General features: G+C 49.7%; 1 protein-coding gene across 1 annotated transcript in view; it reads left to right on the forward strand.

Annotated features, from left to right (window-relative positions):
- Window positions 1–12,674, forward strand: part of GRK2 (G protein-coupled receptor kinase 2) — a 474,914-nt gene that overhangs the window by 173,497 nt on the left and 288,743 nt on the right. Inside the window, exon 2 of the mRNA XM_069628947.1 lies at window positions 3,485–3,561. Coding sequence (XP_069485048.1) covers window positions 3,485–3,561 — 77 coding nt within the window. The remainder of the gene's footprint in view (window positions 1–3,484; window positions 3,562–12,674) is intronic.

Consider the following 12,674-nt stretch of genomic DNA (forward strand, 5'->3'; position numbering starts at 1 on the left):
CGACTCGCACTTTCAGTTTTGGGTCCTGCCGTTCGGATTGACCTCCGCCCCGAGGGTTTTCACCAAGCTCATGGTGGTGGTGGCAGCGCATCTCAGGCAAGGGGGGATTCACGTCTACCCCTACCTGGACGATTGGTTGATCAGGGGGAGCTCTCCCAAGCAAGTCCTGGATCATCTGTCCGTCACCTGCCACTCCCTTCACAGGCTGGGCTTCTCCCTCAATTTAAAGAAGTCCCATTTGACGCCAACACAGCGGCTCCAGTACATTGGAGCAGTGCTCAACACTTCCCTGGGGCAGTGTTTTCCTCCCCAGGTGAGGGCTCTTCACATTCAGCAGATGGTGCACAAGTTTCAGCATGCCCAGACGCTCCCAGCGTTCGAGTTCTTGAGGTTGCTCGGCCTCATGGCATCCTGCATTCTTCTGGTGCCAGAGGCTCGCCTGCGGATGAGATCTTTGCAGTGGGCGCTCAAGACGCAATGGTCGCAGTCCTCCGGCAGGATGTCGGACCCGGTTCAGGTGCCGCCCTCGGTCGCCCGGGACCTTCTGTGGTGGGCCGTCGAAGGCAACTTGATGAAGGGGGCTCCATTTTGGCTTCCCTGGCCGGAGGTGACGATCGTGACGGATGCATCCCTCACGGGTTGGGGAGCTCATGCCAACGGGCTGACAGTCAGCGGTCGTTGGTCTCCGTCGGAGTCCAGACTCCATATCAGTCTGTTGGAGCTGAGGGCCGTCAGGCTAGCCCTGAAGGCTTTTCTGCCGACTGTGCGAGGAAAGAGTGTCCTGATCCTGACGGACAACACAGTGGCCATGCACTACCTCAACAAAAAGGGGGGGCAGGGTCACTTCCTCTGTGCAGGGAGGCGATGCAGCTCGAGTTCTGGGCCATCCAGCAGGAGGTTTCGATCTCGGCAGTTCATCTGGCCGGAGACGAAAACGTGACGGCGGACGCTCTGAGCAGGCAGAGCACCGATCTCTCACGAGTGGGAGTTGGCTCAGGAGATTCTCCTGGAGATCTTCGCCCTTTGGGGGAACCCTCAAGTGGATCTCTTCGCCTCCAGTGTCAACTGGAAGTGCGAAAGGTTTTGCTCGCGGGAATTTCCTCCAAAAGGAGCCTTAGGAGATGCGTTTGTGGTGGAGTGGTCATTCCCGCTGCTGTGCGCGTTTCCTCCAGTCCCTGTCATCCCGCAAGTACTGCGGAGGTTACGGAAGTTCGGTTCCCGGATGATCCTCATTGCTCCGGCGTGGGCTCGGAGGACGTGGTACCCGGACCTTCTCGACTTGTCCATCTGCCCTCCTCGTCGTCTTCCCTACCTAGACGATCTGCTCTCACGGGAGGGGGGTCAGGTTCGCCATCCAGAGGTCAGATCCCTCAACCTTCATGCTTGGCTTCTGAAGGGTTGAGGTATAGGGATTGGGACTTCCCTGAAGACGTGATGGAGGTGTTGCTTTCGGCCCGAAGGCCAGCAACAAAGTCTCTGTACCGTTGCCGTTGGCGTAAGTTCTGCGACTGGTGCAGAGTTCAGAATGTGGATCCTTTTGCATGTGACATCCCCATGGTTCTGTCCTTTTTACTTTCTTTGGCCCACAGGGGCTTGCAAGTGGGTACCATTAAAGGTTACCTAGCGGCGCTGTCCATCTTTAAGCGCTCGTCTGAAGAGTGTTCTTACTTTAAAATCCCTTTTAATTTCACAGTTTCTGAAAGGGCTCACTAATGTGTTCCCTCTGTCACCTTTCCTGGTGCCCGGTTGGGATTTAAACCCTTGTTCTTAAGTTTCTTATGGGTGCTCCGTTTGAGCCTTTACATTCTTGCCCTTTGAGGCTGTTAACTCTGAAAACTGTGTTTTTAGTTGCGGTTACTTCCGCTCGCAGAGTGAGTGAGTTACAGGCACTTTCAGTTAAGCCACCCTTCACTGTATTTCACAAGGACAGGGTTGTCCTTAGAGTTCGTCCCTCTTTTCTTCCGAAGGTAGTGACGGAATTTCATTTGGCCCAGAAGGTTGTTCTTCCGGCATTCTATCCTCCTACGCATCCTGGTAAGGCAGAGGAGAGGCTCCATAGGCTTGATCCTAGGAGAGCTTTAAGCTTTTATGTTTCACGCATGTCCCGGGTCAGAGTGGACGATCAACTCTTTATTGGTTACGCTGGAAAGCGTTTGGGGCAAGCTGTGACGAAACAGACTGTCTCGCTGGATTATTTTGGCCATCTCGGAGTGCTACCGCTTGGCGGGTAAGGACCCACCGGCTGGCTTGTGGGCCCATTCTACCAGGGGTATGGCTGCGTCTACTGCCCTGCAGAGGGGTGTTCCTATTCGCAACATCTGTGATGCAGCCACCTGGGCTTCAGTACATACATTTGTACGTCACTATTCCCTCGATTCCATCCGAGCACAGAATCTGGCCTTTGGCAAGGCGGTCCTTTGCTCTGCTGTTTGATTGGCTATTCTAAATTTTGATTCTAAATTCTTTCCCTCCTCCTTGCTCTGGTACTGCTTTGGGAGTCTGTCATAGATATGGAATACGTCGGAGGACCCAATCCCCTCGAAGAACAAGTTACGTTCTTACCTGGTAACGTTCTTTCGATGGGATGGTCCGACGACGTATTCCATATCGCTCCCGCCCTGCCTTCCCCGCTGCAGAATTTCTTTTGCGATTGCAGCTTACGTTCCGTAAGGCTTTGTGTCTGACTGGCAGTTGACTAGTGTCACACGTTCTGGGGGAAAAAACTACAACTGAGGCTATGGGCATCGTGCGTCCTTATCACATCGGATGACGTCGGACGAGGCCCTCGACGACGGCGCATCGACGTCATTGACGCAGGACGCAGACGCCGAAAAAAGTTTCCGAAGCAGCACAGCTGTGGTGATTACATGTCATAGATATGGAATACGTCGTCGGACCATCCCATCGAAAGAACGTTACCAGGTAAGAAAGTAACTTGTTTGTTGCATCTAAATAACATCTGAAACATATGGGTGTCAAAAGCAATGGACAGAATTATGTGTTTGCATTTTTTGTGCAAGTTAGATTTGTGGAATGCGAATTAGAAGCTCCTCGTTCCCAAGTTGTAGCTACGTGTGAACGGATAATGCTGTATACCTAGGAGCTGCATGTAGCTCCTGGTTATCCAATATTAATTTGGATCTCTGCCGCAGCACTCATCTTGCATAGGACCCACGAGCCTACTTGTTAACTCTAACAAAAACTGGAGCTTGGGAAGACCTCCAAGACAAAAATGTACTCCTGTTTATTGAAGGTAAAGACCGATCATGTGTTTCGCGCTCACTCAACCGTTCATGATTGGCCGATGACATTGTGGCAGAGCGTGAGCCCAGTACATGTAGGATCTGCAGTGGGTGCAGTTAGTTGGGATTATTGCAGGATGTATGAGGCCTCTGATCCGCGCATTGTGTATGATCTGTCTGACTTGCACAAAGCTTATTGCGCCGTTTATGAAACCTCTAATTTTGGTCTGTTCTTTCTGCAGTATTCGCAGTGTGATGCAGAAGTACCTTGAGGACCGAGGGGAGCTCACCTTCGACAAGATCTTCTACCAGAAAATAGGTATGTGACCTCTTCCATGCACCCCCTGGCATTTATTCCCAAACCTTCAAATCAAATGAATCTGCAGAGTCTATGGAAGTATTCCTTTCGCAATAAGCAGCCCTTCTTCCACAGTGCGTGACCTTCAATTCCTCAAATAATGGGTCGTTATTCAGAATTTTGCAGCTACTACAAAATGTACAAAAAGTGCCATTTGGGAGAACTTGAACAATCTTAAAATTGCAGTACAGAAAAGACACTGTGCTAAACTGATCTTCTCTACAGGAATTGCACATTAAAATTTTGAAGGCGATCCGAACTTAAACGTACAGAATCTGAAGGGAAGAATTGTGGAGGTGAATCAAGGCTGTGTCTCACAATCCATTGGTAAACATTGGGGTAGGGATCCAGGCTAATTACTGCCCTAACCACCGCCGCCACAGTACCTGTGTTCATGACACCCGGGGGCCTTTTGCTATTTAAGGTGCCAGAGACGGTAATGGGGACAAAGGATTGGAGGAGAAGGGCCAGCATTGAAACGCCCCTAAGCCCTTCCTTGATGCCTCGCCCCACTCGCAGCCTGCTTAGGGGAGGGCTGTTTCCCCCCACAGTCTGCCCTCTGCCCGAGGTAAAGTATTACTTTAGGCATAGCAACCTGGGACGCAACCCGAAGGCTGGATCCAGACCCCTGCGTAGATCTGAGTGGGTGACCGAACGAGGGGGCGGGCTTCGCCCTTTCTAGGCTCTTATTGGCATTTGCCATTTATTTGACAGTGCCGCTCCACCTTTGTTCAGTTGCTGCGGTAATTAACCTGCGTGGTAAAGCCAGGTCTGTTGCATGAGCCAAATAACATGACTTCAGATCGCTCTACACCTCGCCGCGCGTTATGCACGCGACAGTGTTGACAACCGGAAGAAGCACAATACTCCCTATGACCAGGATGCGGTGCCGTGTTTTGAACTCTTCCACGACAAGCGAATGTGCGCACTGCTGAATAGAAATGACATCTTTTGGGGTTCCTTTTGCAAACGATTTAAGTCCTCTGAATCTTGTGCTGTCTTTCTTGGTGTTTCCGCTTTTTTGCTGCCAGAGGGACTCCTCCTGAAGTCTTCCTGCTGGTGCATCTCTTTCTTTGGTGTGCTGCCCTTAGTAGCTAATGGCACCACCAGGCCAGGCCGCCAGGGGTGCTAGAAAAGCACCTCGATTTGTCATCGAATGAGTTTTTGCCCCCAGAAAGGGTGCAGGGCGAGTAGATGGGTAGCAGTAAATCTTGTGCTTTTTGGATGCAGCAGAAAGGAGCCTGTTAACAGCAAAGTAACCCATATATAACGGTTTGGGGCTGCCAAAACATTTAAAAAAAAATCCTACACCCCAGACATTGTATTTCATGGTCTTTCTAGGTTTGTTTGCCGTCAGGAATGGCCAAAATGGCTGTTTTTCTCCGGGTAGAGCCTGCCAAAGCCCACTTTGTAACATACCTGGCATAGCTATTGAGTGCGCATTCACTGAGTGGGGCATAGTGGCACCGATATCCGATGTGTAAGAGGCACTGTTACCCCCCCTCACGCCCCTGGCTGTAACAAAATGGCTTGCGGCAGCGCCACCAAATCTTCTGCTCTTTTGTGGGATACTGAACCTCCAACTCCGTTGTAGGCCGGTTCCAGCTGCCCCGTGCTGAGCCTTTGTCCTGTAAGGAGATTCCTGTCGCCTTCCGTTTGGGTCACTGTTGTGCCTCTGGTCGTGCTGTAGTGTTGCCTTCTTTGTCAGGGTTTTCTTGAACAGGTCCTCCTTAGTCCCCTGATTCTAGTCCTGGCATCTTCTGTGACTCTGCAATCCGAACCGTAGGCCGGAATCACGGAGTAGTCAGACCCAATTCCGACACTTGAGGTTCCGTCTGAATCCAAGCTCCCTGGGCCTTCTCTGCAGCAATCCTCCACCTCTGACACCATCCTCTGGTCCTTTGACCCCTGTCCTGTTCCCGGTTTTAGGCTGTGTCTGCAGTTCCATCTTTGGGGGGGGTTCTGTCAAGTTGAGGGGGGCCTTAGTCAGCTGGCGGTCTGTTCTGCAGCCATCCCTCAGCAGCCACCTGGACATCGTACCCGGGTCTGCTGCTGGCCTGGTGGGGTCCTCCAGACACCTCAGCTGGATGGCTGCCACCACCTTTGCCCTAGGGGCCTACCCCTTGGAAATTATGACTTTTTCACTTTACCCGCAAGTGAGATGTTGGGTTTGTTCTGATTAATCCCATGGATAGTTTCTTGAATTCTTAAAACGGTCTAATATTACTTCTGTTCCTTTCTGTCCCTTCGGGTCCTGGCATTTTAGAAGCCTTCATTGTAATTACACTATTCCGGTTTACCACAAACATGCCTTTTTGACTGCTGCTGAATCCTCTTTGTTAAAGCCATTCCAAAAGTGGGTGGGTATTGGTGCGTATCTGTCTTTTTGTCTAGATCTTTTACAAACATTTTTTTTGTAAATTGTGAATAATTTTTGCATGTACGAGTATATATTTTTCAATGTGTACTGTGAATCATTTTCTCTTGTCGGACTAGCCGTACCTTGGTACGAGCTCTCTCCCATCTTTGGGGTGAAGCCAGGCTGCTCTGTCCTGCTAGTATTGAGAGCATTCGGGCAGACTTGATGGAGAGCCTCTGTGCACACTAAAGATTTAGACTTCTTGACTCCCTCACCACAGGTTCTCCGAAACTCGTCCAACACGCATACCATCCACTCGTAAGCTTTCTCGTAGAACTCCAGAAGTGTGATCATTGTAATTATTATGCATTTTATGCTGCGCATAATCTAGTTTATCGCACGGTAGCAATCGCGCAGACCGTCCTTTTGGAGCACAAACCAGGTGGGTTTAAACTTGTGATTTTCTACTAAAAACCCATCTGAGCAGAATGAACCGCCCTTTAAATGGATAGAACTAGCCCATACTACTAATGCGACCACTTGAATAGAGGAGAGAAAATATTAGGTTCGCGTCCGGACTTGAAGATTGTAATCCTGCTTCAGTACACTCTTATGTGGGTGATGTAGAACTATTGTGCATAAGGTCACTTGAATAGCATTGAACGCAAACCATGCCATTTGTTGAACTCTAAGGAGAGGCAACACATCCCAGATCACTAGAACACACAATAACACTGCAGTTTGCATGTAACTCCTTAAAGGGCCTAACTCTGCTTTAAGGGCTGTCATTAGTTACTGAATCCATGCCTGCTTGGTTTCTTCCGACTCTAAATTCTCAATCTTCATATCTCGAAGCAAGAAAAACTGAGGTAATGATGGGACCTGAATAAGGATCTGGTTATGGGAGAGCAGAGGGTCCCATCTAACCCCTCTGGCATATGTGACCCCTGTATAATTCATGGTTTTGGGAGTTGTTTACCTAATCGTTTCAAACCAATTCACGATAAATGCTGTATAGCACCACAGGGTTCTTAAGCCTCTCGGGGTCAGGGTACACCATGTTCCCCATTTTCCTCCTGAGGGACTCCTTGCTAGCAAGTTGTGTGGGCTTCACCATTTGGTGGTGCCGTTTTGTGAATCTAGAGGGTGTGACGAATTGTGGGTTCACGTCACTTCTCCCCATGGGGGAACCCTTCCCTGTGAAGCTAGGGAGGTGAGGCCTCTATCCCATATTCCCCATAGGGCTGGTTAAAAGGCAGGTAAGGGACTTGCCTCCTGGGGATGGTGACTCCCGTTCTACGGTGGAACTCTCTAACCCTCTTACCTTTGTGTCCCCGAAGTCCCTAAGATCTATTAGAAAAGCCTCTGACAGTACCACTGTTTGTTTTTGAGACACTCCTCCCTTTCTTCTTATAAAGCCCAATTCATTGTTTTATGGAAATGCTGTGAAGAAGATTATTACAGGAGTTGTACAAACTCCTCTTTAATGTGACTTCAAAAGTCCTGAGAAGCGGTGGCCCCGAGGTGGGCTGAAGAGTGCATCATTGCCGAGGAAGGATGGCTCAGGAGCAACTCGTTTGTCTTGGAAGCAAGACATCGCAGAGCAACACCGGTTCGAATCCTGATCCCGTGCTTAGAAACCACTCGCTGGTATTGAGCATGTTATAGAAAAACAACTATAATTATAATCATCGATTTAGACAAGGGACTTTGACAAGATGAGCGAGAGGGGGGCGACCCTAAGCCCCACAAAAATGCAAATCAAACCCTCGACTGCGAGCGGTTTCTGGTGCCATGTGTGACACGGGGCTGAGGTAAATTGGCGAAGATGTGTTCGGGTGAGGCTTTGGTGCGCCCCCCCCCCCCTTTTGTTTTTTTTTGTTTTTTTCTTTCTCCAGTGGCAGTGTTTTGAAATACGTAGGTGGCGAAACGTCCATTTGAAAGATCAGCACTAGAACAAGTGGAGCCAAGAGGAAAAGGCGTCGCAGGAAATGCCATTTCCTCTCCAGCTGTTTTCCACTTGCCCTGCACCCCGTAAATGCCTTACACTGACCTGCCAAGGCACCTTACTCCTAACCTGCCAAAGCACCATACTCCTGGCCTGCAGCAACCCTTAACATTCCAGCGATACACCCCCGCACAGGTCTGCCCGTGTACCTAATATGTGATTGGTAGGCCCTGCTATTCTAAAGAAGGCACGTGCATCTCTGGGCTGGTGCTCAACAACCCCACCCTGCTGCTGGAGCATTCGGAGCGTTGCCGGGGCGCCGCATGCCCGTCCTGTAACGTGCTCTAACATCCAAAAAGAGTTCCGACAATGCACCTCTCCGTTCTGACTTTCACAGTCGATTGCAATGCAGACACACACACCTCTCTGCTAGTGCACGCCGTACTGCGACACACGTGCAGCTCTGCCAAGGCGCCTCGCTATTTCCCTGCGCCTCAGCTCTCGGCGCCCTTCTTTTACAGTGCTAGCCCGGAACCCACACACCGCTCCGAAAGTTCTCCCCACTAATGCTCTCCACAGCCAAACCCTCTGCCGTTTCTGTACGGGCACCCAGCTCTGACACTGTTCCTCGAGTGTGCCTGCCCCTGGCGAAGGTTATCAAGATGCGGAGGCTGGGTCCCTGGCACAGAGCTCATGTGCACCCGAAGGCCCCTCTAGGGGTGGGTCGCGCTGACATAACGAAGTCCTCTCTCTCTCGCCCTAGAGCAGGCCTTGTGGTTTTAAGAAGGACGTGACGCTCCCCTTCCTGTTTCTCGCTTATGTTGTGGTTTGACAGGAACTCCCCCCTAACTGTCAACTTCTTTGGGTTCCTGCTGCTACTTATGGCCGCAATTAACAACCTTCGTTCACCCATTAATCTCTCCGCCCATTTGTTCTTGCTCCCGCCTCAATCTTTTTTATTTCCCCCGTCCCTTTTTTCCTCTTCTCTTTTTTTTGTACCTTTCTTAGCTCTCCCCCTGCATGACGCCCTTTGTCTTGCTTCTCATTACCATTCGTATTTCTCCTCTCACCCTCCACCGTTTTTCCTAATCGCTCTCTTCATCCTTTTCTTCCCCCACATCCACCCCTCTCCTTTCTTTAGTTTGCCTCTCCTTTAAACGGCTTCTCTTACTCGTCTCGCCCCCTTTTATTTATTCCTGTCTCCTTTATGAGAACGAAAATGTCCTAGTGCGGTGGACTGAGGTGCTTAATGTTTTTTCTTCATTTTCCCTGAGCAGGTTTACCTGCCTGTTACGTGATCAGAGGCGCATCCGCTTGTCCCCTGCGAGACTCTAAAGCTCTTGGGGCTAGGGTGCCACAAAGCAACCATGTTTTCTGTGCAAGTCTCCGTGCAGAGCTGCTTGTGTGGGCTCCACTGGTTAGTGGTAGCCTTTGTTTTGAATAAAGTGGGAGTGCAACCTGCGGTACCCTGGTTGTGTACCCAGAGAAAGCCCCTGTCGAAATCCGGCATGAGTACAACAGCCAGATGCGGATGGCAGGTTATTTATTTATGTATACAATCATCCTGATGCTTGTGAAAAGGTTTAGACTTCCATGCTTTGCATGGACTGCCATCTAGTGGCTAGTTCGAAATAGTGCCAGTTCTTTACTTCATAAGAAAAGGGGCATCGACAGACGTCTCCATCACACTACCCCTACGCTGCGTGTACATGTATCCATGATGCGTCGACGTCCTCGGATTGTTTGCTTCCCGCCATCGGTTGGTTGCATGTATGTCTCCGCGGGAAGGCTTTGTTTGGCTTTGTAAGAATTTCAATGCCAAATTACCTATCGCCACCTTGATGTCTGCCAGGCAGAAGTTCCATCGGTCAGCATCTGTTTGTAAAGGACCCCTGTGCCCAGGCCTACAATACGATGAGAGGACTGGGGGTAATCTTCAGAGACATTAAGAATGCCTTTAGATCCGCACACATCTACACTCACAAGCTCCTAGCTTGGGTCTGCTTGGACACATGAAGGGCACTCCATTTTAACTTCTGCCCTAATTGCAGAAAGTTCCCATGGAAGGATACGCATAGGGTGTGTAACCATTGCCTTCCAAGGTACCATGCTGATAAGACATGTTTGACGTGCAAAAAATGTAAACCAAAGACACTTTAGCAGCCTAGAGTGAAGCGCTGGATGCCCTACACAATGGAGGCCGCGTCAGGGCAGGGTACGGCCTCGGCCTCTGAAGAGGTTACCAAGGTCGACCAAGGGAAAGGAAAAAGACTAGGGTGACCAGATTTTCCAAAACGAAAAACCGGGACGACCAACAACATAAGAGGGTGGACTACCCCATTGCAGGCCACCAATTACCGCCCCCACAACCACCACCCAATCATATTTCCAGCACTTCTCCTTTTTTATAAACTGTATATGATCTCAGTTTGTGCAGTTTTGTCTGTGAATCTTGGCATGTTCATTCAAAACAAGCGTTAGCTCTTATTGATATTACATGGCTTGCTGTACAATCATTATCCAAGCCAGTCTCTGTAACACAGTCAGTAAGTGTTGCAACTTGTACCTGAAAGGTTGGGGGTTCGCGCCAATCCTCCAACATTCTGAATGTGTTGTGAAAAATGATTACAATTTTAATTACCATAGCCCCAGGACGGAGGGTGATTTTTCCCCCGGAATGTCCCAGGAAAACCAGGACGTCTGATCACACTAAACAAGACCATTCATGATCGGCCATCAAAGAAGGATTCTCCCAAGTGAAACCGTTGCCATCACCCCCGACCCCCGCTCCAGAGGGCTCCCTTTTGGCCGGGCTAAGGAGACTCTTCCTGGCAACGCCACAATTGTGAAACATGCAAAACCGAAATTAAGAGATGGCTGAAGATACCTGCAAGCACTACTGGCGCAGATTAAACGAATACCATTGGTGCCCAGAGATGAATGAGTGCACTGCACACATGCAATCAGTCTCACACGCTGACCTGTCTGCTCAGAGTTCATAGGGGGCACAGAAGAAGCAGGTTCGCACTACCACAAAGACTGGGGCAGTACATGTCTAGACACAGTCACACACAGAGTCATCTGCTGTGACTCTGAAATCTCGGCCACGGGAGTCTACCCAGACTGCCCCAAGCCTTAAAAGCAACAGGACTTGCTCCATTTATCCTCGGGTGAGGGACAAGACGCATCCTGTCACGAGGAAGAGGAGGCCGAAGACTCTAATATCTAAGTGTCCCTGCCCAGTGCACCAAGCAAGTTTGGGATAGAAACATGTTTTTTTTCCCAACCGGGACTAACATTTTTGTTTTTGTTTTTTTTAGAGCGGAAAGTTTAATGAAACACAATCTTCTCTGTGAGGGCAACTCCATTGAAACAACCAAGGGTTTATTTCATCCAGCCGATGAGCTACAGTTTTTTGTAATTTTATTGTTATAGTTCATTGTGAACTTTTCACAGATAGTATACACCCACCTCCTAAAAATACGCAGTAATGGAGATCAAACATCTCATAATAGGAGATCACAATAATATCCGTATTGCCACCGATTCTCGGCAACTAATCGCTTACTATATTACTGTGATCTACGGTACCAAGAAGAGGAAGATTAAGAACTGGGGTGGAGGCATCTGTAGATGAGGGCATCTCCTGTCTATACTGTATCTCTTTAATGACTCCAAGCGTCACACAACCTTCTCATGGTCTTCTATAACCACCTCACTTCTTTGCCTAATTAATCCAGCGCAATTTCAACCTCCACCTCCTTACTTTCACCAATTTCCACCAGGACTGTCCCCCCCGCCCCCCGCTTCCTTCACTCCTGCCAGCTCCTCCTGAACTCCTTCCTCCAGCTCTTTTCACACTTCATCCCAACTCCCAAACGGAGTGTCTGAGGCCATGGATTCTTATAGGGCCTGGGCCCCTATTCTAGCCCCTCTTTTGGGAAAAGGGACTCTGGTGTAGAGACATAGTATCAGGTGTTCGGGCGTTGTAGTGCCACTGGATTTGGGCAGGTCACCATTGTTGGCTGATTCACAGCCTCCGGAACTATGAGCGCCCTCTTGGAGTTTCTAACTTTCTCTTCTTGTTTAGGCTGCTGGTGTCGGCGTTGACGCTTCAGTTTCTCCGCTGATTGTGACTTGCTTAATTGAGGTGTGGGGCTTGTGGTCGATGGACTGCCTCCCTGATTCCTCAGCCAAGCCCATGTCAATCTTTTTATAGATTTAGGCTTCGTTCCTGCACCGGCACGAGAGGCGTCTAGCACACAGGCACTGCTGGTTCCGCTGCTCCTGGATTCCCGTAAAGGGGCCCACCTACTTGTCCTGTTGGTTCTACTGGGGCAAAGGGGGAGGTTTGGCTTTCGCCGCCTGGCTGATGAGGGGAGACCCCATCGCCATGGTAGTCCTTAAAGGGCCAGTGTCTAGACTGATGCCCTCTGGCTGTCACTTGCCCTGATCACCAGGCAGGAGACTTGGTCACAGTTCTTAACCTCATACTGGCGGAGTGGTTCATCTGTCCTGTTTCTTAGGAGTTGGACTTGCAGTTCAGCCAATACATGCCGTATGGTACCCCCTGGGGTATGCACCGTCAAACTGTGTATCCAAAGGCTTTACTTGCCCATTGTCTTTGCATTAATCCAAACAGATGGATGTGACCCATGCATGCTCCTTGAGACTTTTCTGAATTGTACTACTTTCTTGTAAACGACGCCAACAACTTTACTTACCGTTAACAAATGATAAAAAGGATATTTTCAAAATGACCTCTCT

The sequence above is a fragment of the Ambystoma mexicanum genome, chromosome 12 (genome assembly GCF_040938575.1).
Source record: "Ambystoma mexicanum isolate Mex_15411 chromosome 12, UKY_AmexF1_1, whole genome shotgun sequence".
NCBI classification, from domain to species: Eukaryota; Metazoa; Chordata; class Amphibia; order Caudata; family Ambystomatidae; genus Ambystoma; species Ambystoma mexicanum.